Below are 21,075 nucleotides of genomic sequence, written 5' to 3'. Positions count from 1 at the left end.
TTCTCTTGGCAAGAGGATTCATTCATTCATTTGCTTTCCAGAAATGAACTTTGCAGGCATTAAATAATCTACCTATTACAAAATTCCATGGAAACTTATAACGTTCTTCCCAATTATGTTTTTGAACTTCAAACTGATTGAGAGAAAGAATAAATATTGTTGGAGGGAAAAGAGGAAGAGTACTTTTGTATATCCAGCTGTGCTCAGAATTTACCATTGTCTCAAAACTGCTTTTTTTCAATGCTGCAAGGGATTGAATACCACCAACTTAATTTACTTTGGAAACAAAAAGAAAATGTCTAGAGTTACTTCCTTTATTTTACAAGTCCAGCTAGTTCTGGGGAAGATACATGATAAAGATGCCTTAAATTTTCAGGTCTAACCAGACAGGGATTTCTCCACCATGACTAAGATGGCAAATGGCAGCAGGCAGCATAGTGGGGTCTGTGGTGTTGTTCCAGCTGAGTAGGCATGCCAGAAGATGGCTTTGTGGGTCCAGGGAACCTGGATCCCTTTCTGACCCAACCAAATAACCTAGATTAAACCCATGGGTACTGTTGATGAATAGTGTCAGATTTGATTCTGCTGCTGAAGTTGTATTTGCTGTATTTGAACCCAATTTGTGAAAATCAGTACTACTGAGTACTGAAAGTAGTACTGAGTAGTACTGAATACTGAGTACTACAGTAGTACTGAAAGTCAGCACAAGCTGACCTCCCTGCTTTTATCTGGGAGAGCTTCCAAGCACTGTCACCTTCATACCTGCCTTCCAGCGGGAAACCTGGTGGTAGCCATCACTCTGAAATGTTAATTTCTGCCAGACTGACACAAGTGTTTTAATTAAGCTAAATGATATGTTCTGGACAACGTTCATTATGAATTTGGTTCTCTTTCTGGTACATTATTTTCTGAATGCTGACACTGATTTTCGGATAATGTTTTTTTGAGCCATCCCTTCAGCTGATCTCAGTCAACAGAGCTCCTTGAAGTTAATGATGATAAGTCATATAGATAACTTAGAATTTCTCTATATGCTATGTAGTAGTGTAAACTAATTTTTTACTTGGTTGCACATAGGACCCACCTCTTCCAAAGAGGCATTTCTGGAATATGTTTTACAGTGTTTTATATCACTGTGTTTTGTTTTTCTCCAGGCTTTTGAAAAAGGAAGAAAATTTTATTTTTATCCCTCGTTCCCGTGAAGAGCTTCCAGAAAACTTTCCAAAGGAAATTCCTGGGATCTGTTACTTCCTGGAGGTCAGAAGTGGTCAGAAGCCGCCAAAACCTTCCATCACATCTGCCAGAGTGAGAAAGGTCTCTTACAACATCGGCACCATGTTCCTCCGGGAGACCAGCCTATGAGGCCTGCTGCAGATCAAAGACTTGTCAAAAAAGCACAAGCCCAGAACTGGGTCATGACAGGGGAGTTGGAGGTTCTTTGTGTTTCACTGCCTTCTTCTGAACAGGCAGTAAAAAGCTCCATGTAATGTCAGGCAATAATCATTTTAAAAGGTGGGTAACTGCTATCAGTAAACAAAGTGGAGATAGGGAAAAAATATTAAACAATGTACTTCCACTTCCAGAGGAATTTCTTTCATAAACTTCAGTCTGGCCCCTCTATGGCAAACAAAACAACAAAACAAAACCCCAACTCTCAGATTAGAGGTTGGTCTTGTTTTGTGCAGAAAGGATGATGGTTCTCTGTAGATTTGCACCAGCTAAGCAGAATTGAGAGTCAGTTCTGATTATGCATTCCTATATTTAATGTGTTCTTCAGTAAGGTAATGATGTTTTTTAACTTTATGAACAAGCATTTCATACATATACTGTAGAGCTATTGTAACCTTCGTGGCAGGAGGAATTATGACTCAATACAAATATTGTAGGAATTTTACCTATTTTTATACATATTTCACTTTCTGGATAATTACATTCCACATACTGTAAGCTGAGTGAGCTTAGATATCTTTTCAGAAGAAGTTACTGTATATTTCATACATTCTACCTATCAAACCTTATTGTTATACAAGTGGGAAGAAGGCATTTCTTGAGTTTCTTGGCAACAAAAAAAAAAAAAAAAAAATCAATATTTACAGAATAAACCCCAATTTGGTAAATCACTTTATCTGGTTTTTATGCTAAAGCTTTAGATGAGCACTGTCTTCTTATATAAAATAATATTCAGTATTTATCCTACAGTGTTGTATTGTCCAGTCCTTCCAGGACAATGTAAACAAAGTGCATAAGATCAATGTGTAGACAGACAGAAAATTTCTCTTCCATGGGACTTGTTTTCCCTCTAAATTATCAGCCAAACTGATTTTCAGTAGGAGCCCTGAACTTCTCTAAAAATTTGATCTTGTGAAAACTTATTCTGAGAAATTCCAACAGATACTGGAAGCTCTCTGGATGCTGGTTTTCCAAATTTTTAATAGGACTTGTTTTTCTAGTCCAGATTGCTTGTTGAAAATCCATTCTGTTAATAATGATTGCTCATTTGGAAACTTCCTCTATTGTTGGATTGGCTGAAGGTCCTCTGCTTTCTCTAATTAAGATCAAAAAAACACCAAAAAGGGAAAGGCAGTACTTTTCCAGGTTTAATGCAAATGGCAGTTCAAGATTTTTGTTAGTCCAAGACAATTAAAAAATAAACCAAACAAACAAACAAAAAAGGCCAATTCTTTGCTTTGAAAATTATACAGTATTATTGTCTTCAATTAATCCAGTTCAAGCAAGATGTGTATCTGGAACATTTTCAGGCATTTTTATTTCTCAGGTTTTCTTTTTCACAAGTAGTGGTGGTCAGTTTTCCTGTGTGGGTGTGCTGCCTTTGGATCATACTGGGGTGGTGATGATGTTGTGAGCTTGCAGATTGTTAGTTAAAATCTGTGCCGTGATTCCAAAGTGGTTTAGCTGTACGTGGGCCTTTAATCACTTTAATCAAAGATAAGACTCAGCAGCAGCTAGGAGGCATAAGATACTCTGCACTTCTCTAATTCAGAACAGAAATGAGTTTGCTTATGGATTTAGTAGTCATAACATGAGGCACCTCTTGCAAATAAGTAAATAACTTTCACCACATTTCAAGATTATCCAGCTGGATCTTTCTGTGAAGGGAGTAACAGTTCTCTATTTCTTCCCTTTGACCTGTAGCCCCTGTGAGTCAGCATGGCACTGCTAGCCTGTTCTGAATATGTTTCAAGATTCCTTTCCTGGATGAGAAAGGACTGTTTGAACCTTTACCGACTCCAGCATGCAGACAATGTCTGAACTTATTATGCAGGGGTGAGTTTTTCCTTGTCTGAGGAGGGTAGATGCATAGGAATTAGCATTAGAAAACAATTTTAATGCAAATTCCCTCACTTTCTAGTGGGATACTGATGTTAAAGATTTCTTCGTTGGTATTAGAAGGTTCTTGGGATTAGAGGAATTATTTTTTTATCTACCTTGATAAACAGCATATGGAATTCTGTGGCCTATCTGAAAAATTACTTAAAAAAAAGAGTTCAAGCTTGAGATTCTGAAATTTCCATCCAGATTACGGCTCTGAGAATTTCCTGCACAGGATGCCAAGTTTTAGCCTATAGCCACTAGTTTGCACATAGACAGGATGTAGCATGCATTTTTTTTTACCCTGGGAACACCAGTAAGATGTGTAAGAATCATAAATGGACCAAAGTTCATGTTTCACCACTGAAAGAGGAATGCCACTTCCCAGCTAATAAATCCATCGTTCGGATGTCATTACTTAGTTCCCTAGAGTGAATTTTTTTCAAATATCCATTAGTAGATTTAGATTTCAGTCTGACTTCTCTGGCACATCTTCATTGTTCAGTAGTTGCTGATGTCAGTCTCAACCTATCTGGCCAAGCTCTTTCTCTTCTCACCACCCACAGTCCTATGTGAAGAGTACGAATTTAGAGGTTTAGATCTAAAGCTTGTAGTTCAACAACTTGTCTCTTACAGTTGCTAATAAGAAATGTCTAGGTTAATTCTGCACCTGGAATAGAAACATTAGAAATGTTTCCATTGGAAACATTGGAAACAATGGAAACATTTTCATAGCGAATGATGGATAAATGCTAGTTTTATTAGCAAATTGGAGAAGCAGTCAAAACCAGTTTGTATCACCATCCTCATCCTCTCAGAGACTTTTTGTTGTATAAGGAGATTTAAAATCAGAGAAATCTGTGTGAGAACTTAAAATTGGTATCACCACAAATACATTGGTAGTGTTTGTAAATAAATCATCTAGCTCCCAAAATTAGGATACACTGACTGTATAAAAATATACAGTCTTTATTTTTCATAAGCTTACGCAAAGTTAACATACCTAGAGCTGCAGCACAGATGCTAGGTATTATGTTGTGTTATGATGAGGGATGATAATGAAAATAGTGTGGGCTCTCTGGGGACATTTTTCTATATCAATGTGAGGAAAAAACAAATTCTCAGCACTTTCTAAATTAGTAGTTGCATCTGGTGCCTTTCATGTTAGGTCACAAGCTTATTTTGTTAGGCACCTTTACAAAGTAAAATGAAACTTATTCTTAGGATTGTTGTTGTCATGTCAATTAGGTGGCAGTCAGACTCAACATTTCTCCTACAACACTTACTTTTAGTGATAGGGAAAATGTTCTCATTTTCCTGGCATTGTCATCTTAAATAGAAAGGTTCTCAGAGTTGTGTACCTTGAGATGATGAGATAGAGACGTTAGAGGTGCTGAAATAGTTACAGAAATCATACACTCTAGTTGGAATTTTCTTTCAACATTTTACTTCCTATAAAACAGATGATATTTGGTGCTTCTGGGTAAGAATTTACATTCTTGTGCTTCTTCACGTAGCTGCAAGAAGCCGCATCTGCCGTCTTGAGTTTCTGTGCAGAACAAATCTGCATTCTCTGAAGAGAGAGGGAGGAGATCTATTTTGTATTGCATGTGCAAGGCAAAGGGAAGGTGATATGAGGACTCCCCTAGCTGGGTTCATCAATCTCTTTGTATCCAGTTGATTGTACAAAAATCAGGAGGCCAGAGTAAAGAGAGTCCACAGTCATTTCTCCAAAATACTTTTTACAGATCTTGTGTCAGATTTTTCCATCTGCTTGAAGCTCCCCATCATGCAGGCTTTTCTGTGATGCAGTTCATAGAGATCATGAACTCAGGGCAAAAAGGAAATAGTGATGAAATGGTAGAGTGGTGGATAAACTTTGTTCTGCATCCCTCTGGTAAAATTTGCCATTCAAAGACAAAAGCCTCTGCATGGGAGAATTGCTACTAAGCCAGGACTCTCAAAGTGTGGTTTTCTTGCAGGATCCCAAAGGATATTTCATTTTTAATTCTAGAGAGCCAATAGTCATTAACTGTGTTTGTGGTTTTGGCTTCTCTGCTCATTCCCACATTCAGTTTCAGATCTGAGTCTGTTTTGAAGCCTGGAAACATGCCTCTACTAACAGAAAACCAAAGCTCTTAAAACCTTGGAAATCTTGTATGGGAATTACCTGCTTTGAAGAAATCCTTGTGATTGTGTCATTAACAGTCCATGGCAGTTCATGTATGTGCATGGGCCATTTCACAGTGCTATCTCCTCCTGTGCTCACAGTGTTCTCTACCAAGCCCAGCATCAGGATTGGGCATGTTTAATGTCTATCTTCCATTTTTTCCTGGATAAAGCAAGCAGTGCAAAACCACGATATGCTGCATGCATTTAAAAGTATCAGCACTGCACTAAAATGTAACTCTGATAACCAATTTCATATTGTATATTTCTTGCTCTGAATAGATCCTTCTCTCAGGCAATTTAAAAATGAATGGAAACAAAATTAGCACCCAAAACTGTTGTGTTGAATTGTAAATGAGTCTGAGACCTGCATTGGTTGTTGGGGCAAGTTCAATTGCTGGATAGCTTTCTGATTCTTGTGCTGCCACAAGCTGTCACATGTACATGCTTCGTGCAGACTGTCCTGTCAAGGACTCTGTAATCCAGCAGCAGCATTATAAATTTAGGACATCTGAGTTTTCCTCTTCTAGTCTCAGGCCACTACCTTACAAGAGCTAATTTCCTGTCCTAATGCAGTCTCAGAGCTTCTGGCTTCCTTTTTGAAGTCTGGTGATCTTTTGCAAATTGTGCATATGTAGTATTGGAAATAGCAGTGTGCTTAAATTAGCAACAAAACAAGAAGCTTGTCAAACTCAGAGACAGTTGGTCCCTTTCCCTTGAGTTAATACATTATTCATAATGCTGTACAGGATTGAGGGTGCCAGTGACAGGAGAAGCTATGGATGAATTGAAGATGCTGAGTGTGCAGTAGACTCAACAAGTAGGAGTTGATCGGCTTCTGCTGCAGTTAATAATTCCACCATCTTGCATGCTATGTCCTGCTCTTGTCAGGGTTCTGCTCTCCAAAAGATTGCCACTTACCTTCCCTTAGCACACTGTATGTGATCTAGTGAATAATTCCTATTGTTGTCCTAATTGGCATGTATTGTTGACACGGCTGCTTATATCTAAAGAATAACTGGGGTTAAAGGGCTGATCTTACTCTTCTTGCAGCAAAGACAAAACTGCTCTGGCGACGCAGCAGGCACTCACATCCTTAGAGAGTGAAAGGACCAAAGTGCAAGTTATCACTGGTGGGTTTGGGTGAAGTCATGGCATTAACAGCCCATGGCATGCTTTTAGCTTTCACAAGCACCAAACTTATCTGTGCAGATAGGAGTTACTCCTTAACGATGTTATTCATTTGCAATGCATGAGCAGGCTTACAACAAAAATCTGTGAAGTGTTTAACCTCATATACATGATTGATCTTTTGTGGCTTGGCTGTTAATCATGCTTGAAAGCAAGAGTGAGAGTGAAACTGAGGAATGCAGCAATTCAGTCACAGGCAATAGATCATTCACCTCTGCAGATGCTAACTTGCTCCTGTGGCTTAGCAAGGTTGACCTCCAGTTATCCGTGGTCCAGGTTAGTGTCACTGTGTCACTGTAGCAACAAAATGGCCTCTGAAAACAGCATGAGGCATCTCAGTCTGCTTCCTTCTGGGCTGGGGTTCACATTAGAGAGCCCAATACGTGTGATGCAAAGTGGCAACTTTGCTGGCAGCATTAACAACAGGATCAGTGGAGGCAGATGTTAAACCAGCTGTTTGCTCCAGGGATTTTAGTTTCCAAAGGCAGAGTGAGTCTGAGCATGTTTTAATTGGACGAAAAGAAACAAGAGGATTTCAGAGAAAAAAGTGTCTTCCTTGGCTAGCAAGGAGGCAGTGGAATTAACATGAGTCAAGAGGGACAAGCTGATTACCGTGGCTGCAGCAGCACCTTCAGCTGTCTGGCCCTCTTTGGGATTCCAACAAAGTTTCTTTTGAAAACTGGAGGACAGGTAAGCACTTCAGGCACTTGTCCCTTCTGCTTTAGAAAGAGTATGAGGCTGCCTAAATCCTTGAGTGTTCTTAACTTTCTCAGTGACCACAAATGGCAAACTTAGACTAGAACTCTTGTTTTTTAAGATGGCCAAAATAAGGGAGACTGATCCCACTGAATTACATTCTTTTCAGCCCAAGTGCTATGTCTCAGATCTTCTGCTGTGCTGCTTTTCAGCATCTTGCACTGGCCAAAATAAATTGAATCAAACTAAGTGTCAGAGGGATAGATAAGCATATTCCAAGATAAGTAAAGCCATGGTGACTGTTGCGAGCATGGGCTAGCTACTGCAGTCCTGCAGATCTCTCCTAGTGTCTGAGCCCTTTGCATGTGATTCCAGCACTGCCACAACTCTGGGATGCCATTAGGAGTGTGATTTAGAAAAGGTTTTCAGCTTTGAACTCCTAGCCCAGTTATACAAAACCTGTGTGCCATGTTCACCTGAACTGTATGCCAGAATGCCTGCATAAACCTTATCCTGTAGTCAAGATGGTAATAACATATAAATTCTGAAGAACAGAGAGATAGCTGCCAGGCTATCATTAACACACATTTTTTTGTGCTTTTGTAAATTTGTAGGCCCAAAATTAACTTTCTATTAGCAGAAGGTCTCACGCTGAGCTACTTGTTTTCTAGGTAAAACAAGAATTATTATTATTATTATTGTTATTATTATTATTCCTTAGCAATACTCTCTAATGACTACTCTTGAAGCAATAAATAAAGCCATGCTAGTCTTTTCTGTGTAGGCTTCTGTAAAGCACCTATCACCTTAACAAATTGCTTTTCAGCAGGACATTAAATAGGAGATAACACCCTGACATTTACTGTTTGTCCTTCCATCCTCTTCCTCAGAGAAGAAGAATATGTAATGGAATAATTTGATTTTTTGAGATGGTGTTTTTTTCTTAGTTTTCTAAAAGTATATGTTGCTACTCACTTAAATAAGGAAGAGCAAAATCAGAACTATAGACCAAAATTACACAAGAGTTTTGGATGTAAACGGTATTTTAAAGGACTGCCCACTAAGTAAGACTAGGCTCACATCCTAGAAACAACAGTAGGGGTAATAGATGCAAGATATACCCAGGAATGATAAATAGGAGTAATAAACCAGGCAGGTATGTACAATGGATGACTTCTGTTTTATACACAACAGTAAATATATGCTAAAACTGATTAATACCCACAGAGGGCAAATACTGTTTAATCTATTTTGGCATTTGTTTATTAGCAGTACATCCCTAAGGTATTATTTTTTCCTTCCCTAATGAAATTGGAAAATACTGTTAAATCAATATCAGAGTTTCTGAACTTATTGCCAAAGAACAAGCTTAGGAATAAATAACCATCAAGGAGAGATTTTTTTAGATGTGAGCCATTGCACGAAGGAACAGATTGTATGGAAAAGAAGAAGGAGGTACTGACAGGTATATTTATTTTAGAAGTTTCTATGGCACTTCTGGTTGATTGAAATAATTCTGAAACTGTACACTGAAAGCATGGCTTCCCAGTTCAGATTATTTGCATTTCCTAAAAAGAAGCAGGTAATTTTTAAATTCACATTAAGGGTCATACTTCTCAATCCCATTTTCTCTGCTTAAACACAACCTCTTTCTGAAAGTTGAATCTTTGCTGAATGATCCTGAGGTTCTAGATGCCTAAATAAGTTTTGGAAATGTGAATTAGAAATCCCTCCTCTAAGTCCCATGCACTTGTCAGTGTTTAAGTGTGTAAACATTCCTCTCTGGAAACTTCTGGTAGGTCCTGCAAGTGTATAAATAAGAAGCATATGAAGAAAGTGAAGTTTGTGTGTAGGAGAGAGCAGCTTTAGATAGATGTGGTGCTGATGTTAGCTTTCATCTATTTGCAAGCTGGATGATGCAGAGATTATTCATACAAAGTGTAAGAGGGTATTGCATGTAGTGTCATGAACTCTGAGGGCATAAGGTTGAATTTTAGACTTTATAATCCTTAAAGTTTTAGTGGAATTGCATGAGAAATGCATTATTTTAGAGTTTTTTATTTTAAGTAAGAGTTGAATCTCTACTTACAGAAAAAAATTGTGGGGAAAAAAGAAAATCTAGAATGTCTAAATGCAAAATGCAAGAAGTCTCCTGCTCATTTGTATTATTTGGCTTTTCTGGAGGTAGGCATAAGAATTCCTCCATGAGTTTCAATACTGAATGCCACATTGGATGTGAAATGGGGCAAGTGAGGTACTTTGCCAACTGGAAATTTGGAGGTGGTAGTAAGAATGTCTTTTTAAAAGTATATAGGGATAAATGTTAGTACCTGTTTTTTTTTTTTTTTTTTAATTACTTTGCTCTGTAAGTGAATATTGTTTAGAAATACCTAACCAGAAGGAAAGCTTGGAAAATTTGTTCTAACATAATAAAGAGATACAAAGTCTATGAGATAATCTGCAGTTGACACTCCTTCTTCAGAAACAGTCTTATATATGGAGTTATCAAATGCACATTCAACCAAGAGTTGTCTGTAGAAAATTTCCAAGGAAGTAGTATTTAACCCAGTAGCTTCTGCAGAAATGTCACGCAGATCGTGTTGGGTAAGGCCAAAATTTAACTCAGTTGTTCAGAGCTTAGTAAGAGATACAGAGCATCCCAAAGCCAAGCTTTAAATATGCTCACTGTCAGGACAGTATTGTGCCTTTTACTGAAGTCTAAACCAAACCCATTCTAGACAGAACTCCCATCCTAATACATGACATTTATACTTGCTGAAAATCAGGACATCACTAAGTTGCAGACATTAATGTCTTTGATGCTAGAATATTCCTTATTATTCTTATGTCTCACTGTACCCAAGTTGCACTGGGGTCCTCTAGAGCACCAAGGGTTTGGGGAGTTGCTATAAATATGAGTGAAATTCAGCTGATCTGCATTTAAGCATCTAAAACTTATGTCTGGTCTGAGCTAGTCAGGTCACTTCCCTTTACAGTCAGTGCAGACATCCTGGCATTTCAAAGATTGAGCTGTCCCGGAGAAGGTCTTAGGGATGAGACAAACCACTACCTTAGCTATTCTCTTCTTTTTCCTCCCCAGTGACTACTGTGTGGAGGTGGAGGACTGGTTCAGATTAGCTGCCATTCTGTAGGTGAGATAAATTCCACTGCTGATTAAGAATGAGAAGATGTAAAGAATAGAACTTCAAATACATATGGAGACAAAGACACTGGGACAAGGGCCAGGCTTCAGCCAGAGATTCAAAGGGACGTGACAGTAAAATTATTAATATATAAGATTTTAGAAGTCTGGCTAGGGGGTTTATTCTAGTTGTAAGAACATCTGTGATTGTTGTTATCTCCCCAATTTTGCTCTAAGATAGCACTAGTGTATTATCTGATGTATTCACCAAGAGCCATCTCTCCAAACCATCATGTTGTTTATTGCTCAATTCCTTCTTGGAATAGCTGCTTAATAAATCCATGCATCCCAGAAATTTATATATTTTTGAAATGATAAGTTTTCATTGCCAATTTTTTTTTTTTTAAAGAAAGGGGAGCAGAGGGTGAGGTGCTGGCTGGACATTCTCTCACTCTGATCATAGTTACTAAAGCTTCTGTCTGACCCTCCTGAGCCATACTTGTGTTGTGATGCCCTTGGAGTACCCAGATTCTCCGGCAGGAATTTGTTTCAGGCTCTGAACCAGAGAGGAGTGGGAAGAACCAGGGCTGCCACTCTGCTACACTGCTCCCATATGTGTCTCTTCTGTTTGCAGTTGCCATTTTGATCCTTAGACATCTTTGGTGATTTTCACCGCACTCATGGTCCGTGGGAAAGTTCCTCTTGAGAAGAATCAATAGTATGCAGTCCTCCACACTGTGAACTGTTACCCTCCAGAGAAAAGGATTAGAAATAGTATTGTCCTCAAGAGCTGAGAAAACTTGCAGATTTTCCATGTACAATAAACAGTTTCTATAATTACCAGGAAAACAAAACAGAGGCAGAGCTGAGCAGCAGGGCCAGCCCATCTCATACGCACTGCTGTGATAATGAAATCCAAACCCTGTGGAATTGCAGCCACATTATTCTCACTTGCTTTAAAGGTCAGCTAAGAAGCTGATTTCTCAAATGGGCTCATAGCTCTGAGAAAACGTAACACTAGTCATTTCTTCCAACAAATTGCAGTTGTCAGAGAAACTGGATTAGTAAGCTCATGGAGCTAAAAATAGACACTATGGGCTTGCCAGAGAGGGGTAAAATCAGTGACAGAGGTGAAGTCACATCAAAATATCATAACATCTGGAAAAAAAGCAAAAAAAATGCTCAACTGAAAGCAAGTTAGCCATAAAATTACATTAAAAATAATTGCAATAAAAAGAAGAAGAATGACAAGTTTTAGTATTAATTCTGTTTTACTCACCTTCTAAATTCACCTTGCAGTTTCTGTTTTATCTGCTGGATCAGTTTGGCCACAGTCCCTTCAAAGTTAAGTACAACAAGTTAAGCACTGATAGTCATGTTAAAGCCATTATTTGAATACTGGAAAAGAAGTTTTTGGCTTGACATTTCCATCTTCTTCGCAGGAGGGACTAAGAGATAATTTATTGCTAAATTTATTCAACTGAAAAATAAAAAACTAAACTCCAAAAACCCAAATCTAATAATAGAGCTATAGTGAAAGAAAATTTCCAAACCTCAGTGAATCTTTAGTAAAAAGTGGTAATTATTTTTCATTGCCTCAAATATTTACATTTTAAAGAATTCTCTTCTGCGCCATGATTTTACAAGTTCATATTCCTTCTTGCTTGGATTTAACAAACTAAACAAAATAAACCACTTCTTTATTCTTAGTTCTTTTTCAGTTACTTATTTTCTGCACCAGGGCAATTCCACCATACTGTGTATGACCCTGAAGGAACAGCAATCCAATGCAGAAAGGGAACTCAGCCTGTTTGGTCAAGGTGAAAAATTCTTCCAGGTACAGGCTGAGTCTCAGCTGAAGACAGGGCTGGCAGTAGTTGCATGCAGTTTCTATTATGACTTAAGTAATTAATTTTATTATATATTCACAAGCTGACCTATGCATGGCTCAGGAATAACCTTCACCACTCTCTTGACAAACTCTTTCTCTAGTATGTGTTTTTTTTTGCACACCTGTTATAACATCTCTGCATTTCAAATCTGAGGCACTGACAAGTGTAGGGTGTAATTAATAACTTATGTCAGTGAAGCAAATCACTGTGAAAAATATTTGTAAAGTGTTTATGCTCATTGTCTTTTGGATATGTTATAAACTAGAGTTCTTTTTGCAAAGTTTTGTTCTTGCAAAAGTCTTCATTGTAAAAGAGGTAAGAGTTATCTTGATTTTGGGATTTAATTAGCATCAGTGCCTTTTATCTGGTATTCAGTGTGTCCCATTATTACCAGGATGTTAGGGTTCAGTGCTGGAACAGAAATGTCAGACCAAGCAGCACCAGCAGTTATCTGCATTTCATGTCCTACGCATTATCTACGCATTCCATGGCATACTTTGAATTTTATAGAACATGAAATGACTGCTTAAATTTGTAGAAATATAGTTAGGGATAAATAATACAAAATATATGGACATTGTCTGATAGGTATCTTGAGATATTTTGGATATATTCTCACCTACCCTTGGGATTACCCTAAACCAAATCATGCACCTTTAGCATCCATCCTTATTTCATTGAAAAGCATGGCCATCTTCATCCCTTTACTTTTTAAACTTCATTTTCTTTAAAGCCCAGAGATTAATGACACAAGTATTTTCCAGCAAAGTCTTATAAGACAACTGGGGTGGGGTTGGTTTTTTTTTTTGGTTTTTTTGTTTGTTTGTTTGTTTTGTTTTGTTTGTTTTTGTTTGTTTTGTTGTTTTTTTTTCCCCTAAATATGGTATGCTCCACTGCTAGGACTGACTACATTCCTGCTTGAGAGAAGTTTGACCTTTTCTAGTTAGCTAAAATTCTGCTAAAGTTCTTCTTTGCAGGATCCTATAGTGTTTTGAAGAGGCTGTGTGTACTCTGCTTGTGCAAGTTATGGGTGCAACACATAAATATTAAGGTGTTCTCAGAGCTCTACTGGAGAGTCCAACAAATTTCACAGCCACAAATAATCCTCTCACTGTCTTTGCCACTTTGCTCTGCCTCTGTAGCCAACTTTAGAGAAGGAACTGAATGCTACTAAAAATAATCTACTGCTTTATGTTTATATATTTCAGTGGGATTAGCTTGTAATAAGCAGAAATTTTTGCAGTACAAGCTTGTATTATTGGCATGAAATTCACAGCCTGGGCCTACCAAGTTCAGTCTCTTCCCAAAGCCTTTGAGAACAAATTGAACTTTGCATGCAGTATCTCACCTAGAAGAAGAGATAACAATTTTCCAGTTTTCTGTGACTGTGATTCTGACTCTCCCTTCTAATCAGGAGTCATAACATTCAAGAAAGTGTGAATGGAAAGTCATTTTAAAATGTTTCAATTGTTTAAACAATTTTTCCAGGAACCAGCTGAAATTGGTGATTTAACTGGTGATTCATTCAGGCTCATCTTCATTTCCTCTGAAAGGAATGCTAGAACACAAATAACTTTTCTGCCTTAGAGTTGTATCTTTCAACTTTTCCCTTTAATTTCAGTGTTGCCAAAGTAAAATCTGAGGGCTAATTCCAATTTAAGGTGGTCACAAACATCTGTAGTAACAGACCAGATATATGTGAAGATAACTTGGATTATTGTAGGAAGACGGATTTCACCTGAGTTCATGATGCTCTATACTGGGAGTAGGAATTTTAGGAAGGGTTATGAACCACCCACTGGTGGTGGTTCATTTTCTGAGAGCAGACCAAAGGGACAGAACTCAATAGAGTGCAGTTTTAATTTCAGTTTTATGAATGCTGAGAATTGCTGCGTGTCTTGTTTCAATTATCTCTGTTCTGGATGCTGGATAAAAATATTTGGTCCTCTTAAAATGTGAAGACTGACCACCTCAAAGCCTGCAGTCCTGTGGAAATGGACAAATATCCATCCCCTGGGTGAAAATGCTTTTTTTGTAGTTCTGTAATACTGTTTTAGTGTTGTCTTATAGAGCTTATCTGAAGAGACTTGCACAAGCATTCTGCACTAATAAGATTACAACCTTGCACTATCAACAATAGTTGCTTAGTATTAAAATAATCTTGGATGCCATTAAAGAGTACTAGAGCTCTATCAGGGTTTAGAGCACTGAGGTGTTTGAGAACCTGATCCTGCTTGTACAAAATTTCTCAGAGACAAAGGATAATCTAATTAATAAGAGTATTTCCATATTAGTAATACACAGAGGAGGTAAGGCAGTGTCCCTAGAGATTTCTGTCAACTTAATGATTAAGAGATTAATTTTGGTGCTCTTTAAATCTGAACATTATTTTAAAACATCAGCCTGTGATGTTTTAACTGGGAAGGGATGGGGTGGGTTAGAGTTTTACTGTCAGATGGCATGAACAGAAAAGCTCAGAAAGCATTATAAGCCAGGACCTTCCCACACTGAAATCAAGGGATTATTTGCAAAATTGCATCTGATTACTTGTCCTGTAACTAGCTGTTCAGCAAAGGAATCCACCTGCCAACAGAAGCAGAGTCCATACAAAGTACCACATGCTGCATTTCAGTTTTTTTATTGGGATTTGTTTGGTAGACTTAGTGGTCTGGAAGTTCCAGTAAGTACCTCTGGTTGAAAGTTGATATTTCAGTTATGATTGCTTCCCCAAACCAACTGAATTTATTACTAACCAAAGACTTACCTACTTGAAAATAAAAACAAAAAACAAACCAACAAACCAGTAAATTTGGTTCTGTCATTTGTGTCTTTGACTGTGAGCAGTTGAAGTGCATGATGTATGTACTAATCAGGCCTGTGCTGTGGCATTGAACAAGTTATTCAGGGCTGCAGCACCAGTATAACACATTCAGAATTCAGTATTAATCCCTCCATGGGAACAAGAGTCTATGTAAAAACTTGATGTGCCATATGTGTAGGCCATGGGAAAATTGTGTGTGCAGTGAACTATATACGGTCTTAAAAGCTTTAACATTTGTACTGCTCTTCCTATTACAGAATGTACGTCTTGATAGCTGTTGATCCTATGAACTTCTGAAAAAAATGTAATCTAAAGTTTATTCTTCTTGTCTTAAAATTACTGTTTTGTGTCTAACTGTTTACACAGACCTGCATACAGCAAAGGGTCTTTCTCTGTATGTTGCTGGGAAATGGAAAAGCAGATGCTATTTGTAAATCTTGCAGGCTTAGAGAGATCAGTGAATGCCTTTCCTGAATCTCCTCCTGATAAGCCACTTCTATTTACTAGCAAATGCAAACAGTGCCAATAGCCTGGGCCTTCTTTAGAGGAAACAAAACAGCCTTGTTCTGTTCCACTTCTATTGATACTTCTTATTTTAATCTTTTTGCCTCCTTTTGAGTAGACTTTGGTGATAGAATTCTTCCAAAGTGTAACTGAGGACAGTTTGCCTTTTTTACTCCTCTTTTTCAAAGCCACAGAAGGCCTCAAACAAGAAGAAAAAACTTTACAAAACTCATGCAGGGATGTTGTTAACAGGTAGCAGAAGGATAAAATGGCCTTCTCAGAGTACCCCAGACTATCTTTTAACAGCGTGCCTGCACTGTATTGTGACTTGACATCTCGCTTTCATAATGTGACCTGCTGTTAATGGTGTTTGTTGCAATGAGGTCCTTTTAGTTTGTCCTAAAAGATTTTACTTGTCACCATATTAGAAACATAATGTACACTCTATAAGAAAAGCAATATACAATATATTATACATCTTCTATTTCAATGCCTCCAGTTTTAGGCTAGTATTCATATCAATGTTTATAATCAAAATACAAGTTTTCTTGTTCTTCACAGGACCGAGCAAAGTTTTGCCTTGTCTAAATACTAACACTAATGTTTCTATTCAACAAATACTCTTTTCTCATGCTTCTAGTTTTTTTGTGGCAGGCTCCATCCTTCTGATTCCCCATTAATGCATTTGAAAGGGAAAAGTAATGAGCTATTTCAGTGCATGACCTTTGCACAGTACCTGATTCATAAAGATAAATAGATCCAAAATTTCATTTATGAGTTACTAGTGATCAGCAAAACAACAAAAATCCTTTGAAGTTCAGCTGAGGAAATTCTGAAGTTCTTACATTGCTTATTCAGTTTTGCAGTTTCTTGAGTCATTATAATGGATATATTTGATGAGGCTTTTGCCGTAGACACTGGCATCTTCATAGAAGTTATTCTAATTTCTGCTTCTAGTTATATGTGGAAGTGTACTGTAGTGAAGAAATTATCTAGATTAAAAAAAAAAAAAAAGAAAAATCATACAAGTTTTCTTCAAGACAATTCTTACTTTATTTGACCTCATCCTCTGGTAGGTAGCTCATTTTAATTAATTCTTCTCATGATAGTAGTCCATAAAATTATTTCTCCAGAGAAACCTCACTCAAAAATATTTTAATCCTGATTGTGACCAGGATGCCTTTCTTTCAGAGCTAAGTCACTGAAGAGGTGATCAAAGACAGAACATTAGGACAAATCAAGAAAATTTTGTGTATATGGTTAAAAAAGTTATATGATGGGGAAATTCTTGAGTTGGGTTTTTTTCTTCATTAAAATTTGCTTATACACATTACAGCTGCTCATAAAATATTCATTTATTCCTTCACTGTCTTTCTTTTGAAGCCAAAAGATCTCCAAAGCCAAAAAAAATTACCTGGTGACTTTGTACGAATTACATAGCAAATTCAATCCAGACACCAAATCCATCCAGTCTTTAGTAGTCCCAAAGGTATCAAATTCACTGGAAGTCATGGACAGAGCTTGTTCTTCTGAACATTGTAATAGCACAGTATAAAATGCACCAGTTCACTTGCATTGTTGGCTGCTCAAGATATCACCCAGACTGTATTTATTATTCTCCCATTGCATGGAAAGGAGGAGGGAAAAAAAAAAAAAAAAAAAGCTTAGGTCTATGTCTCTGCATTACTTGAGTTCTCATATGTGCAGACTGCATCTGGTGATATGTTGCAGAGAAGATGGTTTATCTCTTTTGTGGTACCCTTTTTTTTTCCCCTGTCTGGAGTTTTTTTACATCTCTTCAACCATGTCAGTAGATTTTCTTGGGCTGCTCAGTGCCTGTAAATCCTGGGTAAAAGGCCACACTAAACATTTGCAGAACAATTCTGTATCTCAGGTGAGGAGTTTTATAAGGATATTTTAGCTTTATTGCTAGGGGCAGACCAACTTTCCAAGTTCAATGGGCTCACCTTATGCTGTAGAGCTGATGTGTAAAGGCACAACACATGTTAACATGTTGCTCAGCTAGTGCAGACAGATGGTCAATGCAGTTCAGCATGGCAAATCCTGAGAAAAATGGAATTTGCAGCAATCGGGATTTCAGATGTTGGCAGGAGTACATTATTTGTACCACCTACTCTCTCTTGTGTCATGAAAACTATCTAGAAATAGAGGAAAATAAGATGGAAAGGAAAAAAGAAACAAATTAGGGCAATTGTGAGGCAGAGCTCATTTATCAAATTTTATATTCCATAGGTGGAACTAAAACCATTCAAATTCAGTGGTCAATGCTGATCAGCCATCTCACAGGAGTTCTATCTCAGTTTCCATATGTAAATTTTATCCTGAGCAGCTATAATACTGCCACGGGGCAGGAGGTGTTTGACTTTAATAACCACTGTTTAAAGATTGGTTACTGAAGTGGTCAATACCCAAATTCCCTGCTGGGTCTTGGCAAAAAGGGTTCAGTTTCCAGCAAGGTTTTGTGGTAGGAACTTCGAATGTTTTTGTGAATCAGGACTGACCAGGAGTGGTCGTAAGCCTTCACAAACACATGTCCAGGACTGGTTTTGCACACATCCTACACACATGCCTACATATTTTATGAATCAGGTCTGTGATCAGTGTTTTGAACAGTTTGTTTGCTGCAGTTTCATGAGGTTTTTCTCTCTTTGGTTTGCACTGTAAATAATACTGTACATCTGCTATTTTATGATACAAATGCCATGTACGTTGCTTATTTTTAAAATGTTATATAGCTCTGTTATGATTTATTTGCGATGCCATATTACACTATTGATTTTATATACGATGTATCTCAATGGCATGAGTGAAAATGCTTATATTTTGCAATGTCAAATATTTTATTTTTGTTTTTTAAAATGAGTACATTTCATCCTATGCAGTTCCATAAATGTTTCTTAAGTGGCTCATTATGTCTGAAAATATTGCTTCCTTTCCAGTAATGCAAGCATAAGAACTAGTATTCCTGATCAAAATCATCAGATATATCATCTAGCAATTTCAGATTATAAATGTATGTACAAATATGTAAGCATTTATAGTTAATCAGAACATCTACTATATCTTCCTTGCTTTTCATGTAATGATACATTTTAATCATTTTGTATTCTTTTTATTTGTAATTATTTGTGACTCATACACAGTGTAAATAACATGCTTCATTATGCAAGTTTTCTAGGTATTCAAGCCTACAAAAAAGTTTGTATAGGAAAAGAAATTGATAGTAGATTGGAATGGCATAAAATAAAGTGGTGATGACTATGTTCTATTTATACTGTTCATTTCCAAGATGTCTGTTAAAGAAAAAACATTTTATTTGCCCTTAAATGTCCAACCAGTTATTTGAAATATATTTACATCAATAAATCATGCAAGTCTATTAAAAGTAATGAAGAATCATTGAAATTTGCTTTTTTTTTCCTGTTTATAGTTTACCTATGGAGAGCAGAATTTAAACATACTAAACTCCAATACAGTGGGAACAGTCCAAGAATTCAGTGAAGGTATTTGTGGGGGAAAACCCTCACCTTTTAACCCAAATCCAAATTTATTTTCAAAAAATAAACCAGTAAAATATGTTATAACAAAATGCTTGAATACATTTTATGTATATTCCTTGATATGTAATCTTTGGTTTTCATGGACATGGCCATGCTAAAACCTTACTAAAACCTTTTATCTTGACTGAACTTCTGGTATTTTGAGACAGAGCTTCTCAAGAAATTTAACAGAATGTTGGGGGAAAAAAATGTCTGGTGTGGGTGATACTACAACAGCTGATTTCAGTGATTGTTCAGTTCTTGGTTCTGTATAACAACAGAGCAGATCAGATTTCCTTCCTGGAGAACAGAGTGAGAGAACAGGTGACATTGCAAGGGAATCCCAGCATCAGCTCCTTGCTACCAGTGCAGAAACAAAGGAAGCTGGTGTGTTCTAGTGTTGTGAGTTTGACAAATGCTGTTTGTGTTGCCCACTTTTGCATTCCTTCATAATTTTTTCTATATCCCCAAGTGAGAAAATGACTCATTCTGCTCTGCTGTTTTTTACAGAAGACCATTAACTAGAATTGGCTGCAATATTTTTCTGCAAAATGTGCTGCTGGGAGAAAACGGAATTTCAATCAATTCTATGTGTTGTCGGGGTGTTGATTCTGGCATTTTTGTTCTAAATATGCCTCACTCTTACATGGCTAAAGCTAAGGAAAGTCTAACCTATCCTGAAATTTCAGGGATTTTTGCTGGCTTTAAATCTGGTGAATATTTTCTAGGAAGGAGACTGATAATTTGTCTATTCCTGTCTTGAAAATTAGTCCAGAAAATTATCCTGAAATTTTTAGATGGTAATTTAAATAACTCCAGTATGTGGAAGTCAGTTCTTGTCCATATTATATTTGAGAATCCTGTATGTTAACTAGGATATTATGCTAAAGACAAATATCAGAGACTTATTAGCTGTAAGAGTTATTGTTTTATGAATATAACACTACATTTTGAGATTTCACTTTCTCCAATAAAGTTCCTTTATGTCACTGTATGAATGCAAGGAATGTAAGAAGTGCCTTCAGCTTAACACCCATGTACATTAAAGATAATTCCAGGATAGAAGTATATAATAGGAATTAACATTTGTGTAGACAAGGACAACAGCTGTGAAAGCTATTGCTTATATTCCAGAAATGATACAAGAAAGAATTGCTCAGGTTTGAAAAGATATGACTATGATAAAAATCTCTGAATACTCTGTTGAAAATGGATAGAAAATGATTATTCTGTGTTTCTTATAATGGCAGAATCAGAAGGCATTTAATGAGGTTACAAGCAGCAGATTAAAACCAAGTAATGCAAGAGAAAGCACTTTTTTTTTTTTTCATTAGAGTGTGTAATCAAATTGTGACTCTCAGTGCCAACAGAACATTTAAAAGACTAAAATAGAAGCAGTTAGAAAAGCTGATGGAGGGTAGATTCATTAGCTGATTTCAAACATGTTGAACTGCATGCTATTGTCAGCTCAGAAAGCCTCTAATCCTTTGTTGCAGTAATCTGGGAGAGTGTCCCAACCAGAGGTCTTGTAGTACTTTTTTATTCCCTCTATGCATACCATTCCCTATAGATGTAATTCCAGAAAAATTTGCTGGGTAAATTGAGCTTTCAAGAAAAAGCCCGGGTTTGTATTTTGATATGGGACACACTGGAAGAAGAGTCCAGAATAAGCTGCAGGCTGGGGGAAGAACGGGGAGGAAGAGAATTTGAAAGCCATACCAGCACCTGGAGGTAGCATAATGCACTGGGAACTTGCTGCTAATATCCAGT

At 37.2% G+C, this 21,075-nt stretch overlaps 1 protein-coding gene across 1 annotated transcript in view; it reads left to right on the top strand.

Annotated features, from left to right (window-relative positions):
• The window catches only part of GUCY1A2 (guanylate cyclase 1 soluble subunit alpha 2), a 152,593-nt gene extending 133,431 nt beyond the window's left edge, over nt 1-19,162 (top strand). The window contains exon 8 of the mRNA XM_030270145.4: nt 1,155-19,162. Coding sequence (XP_030126005.1) covers nt 1,155-1,362 — 208 coding nt within the window. The 3' untranslated portion in view covers nt 1,363-19,162. The remainder of the gene's footprint in view (nt 1-1,154) is intronic.
• The last annotated feature ends 1,913 nt before the right edge of the window (nt 19,163-21,075 follow it).

This window comes from Taeniopygia guttata, chromosome 1, assembly GCF_048771995.1.
Source record: "Taeniopygia guttata chromosome 1, bTaeGut7.mat, whole genome shotgun sequence".
NCBI classification, from domain to species: domain Eukaryota; kingdom Metazoa; phylum Chordata; class Aves; order Passeriformes; family Estrildidae; genus Taeniopygia; species Taeniopygia guttata.
Note: the sequence above shows the minus strand (reverse complement) of the source record. Positions and strands in the feature narration are given on the sequence as shown.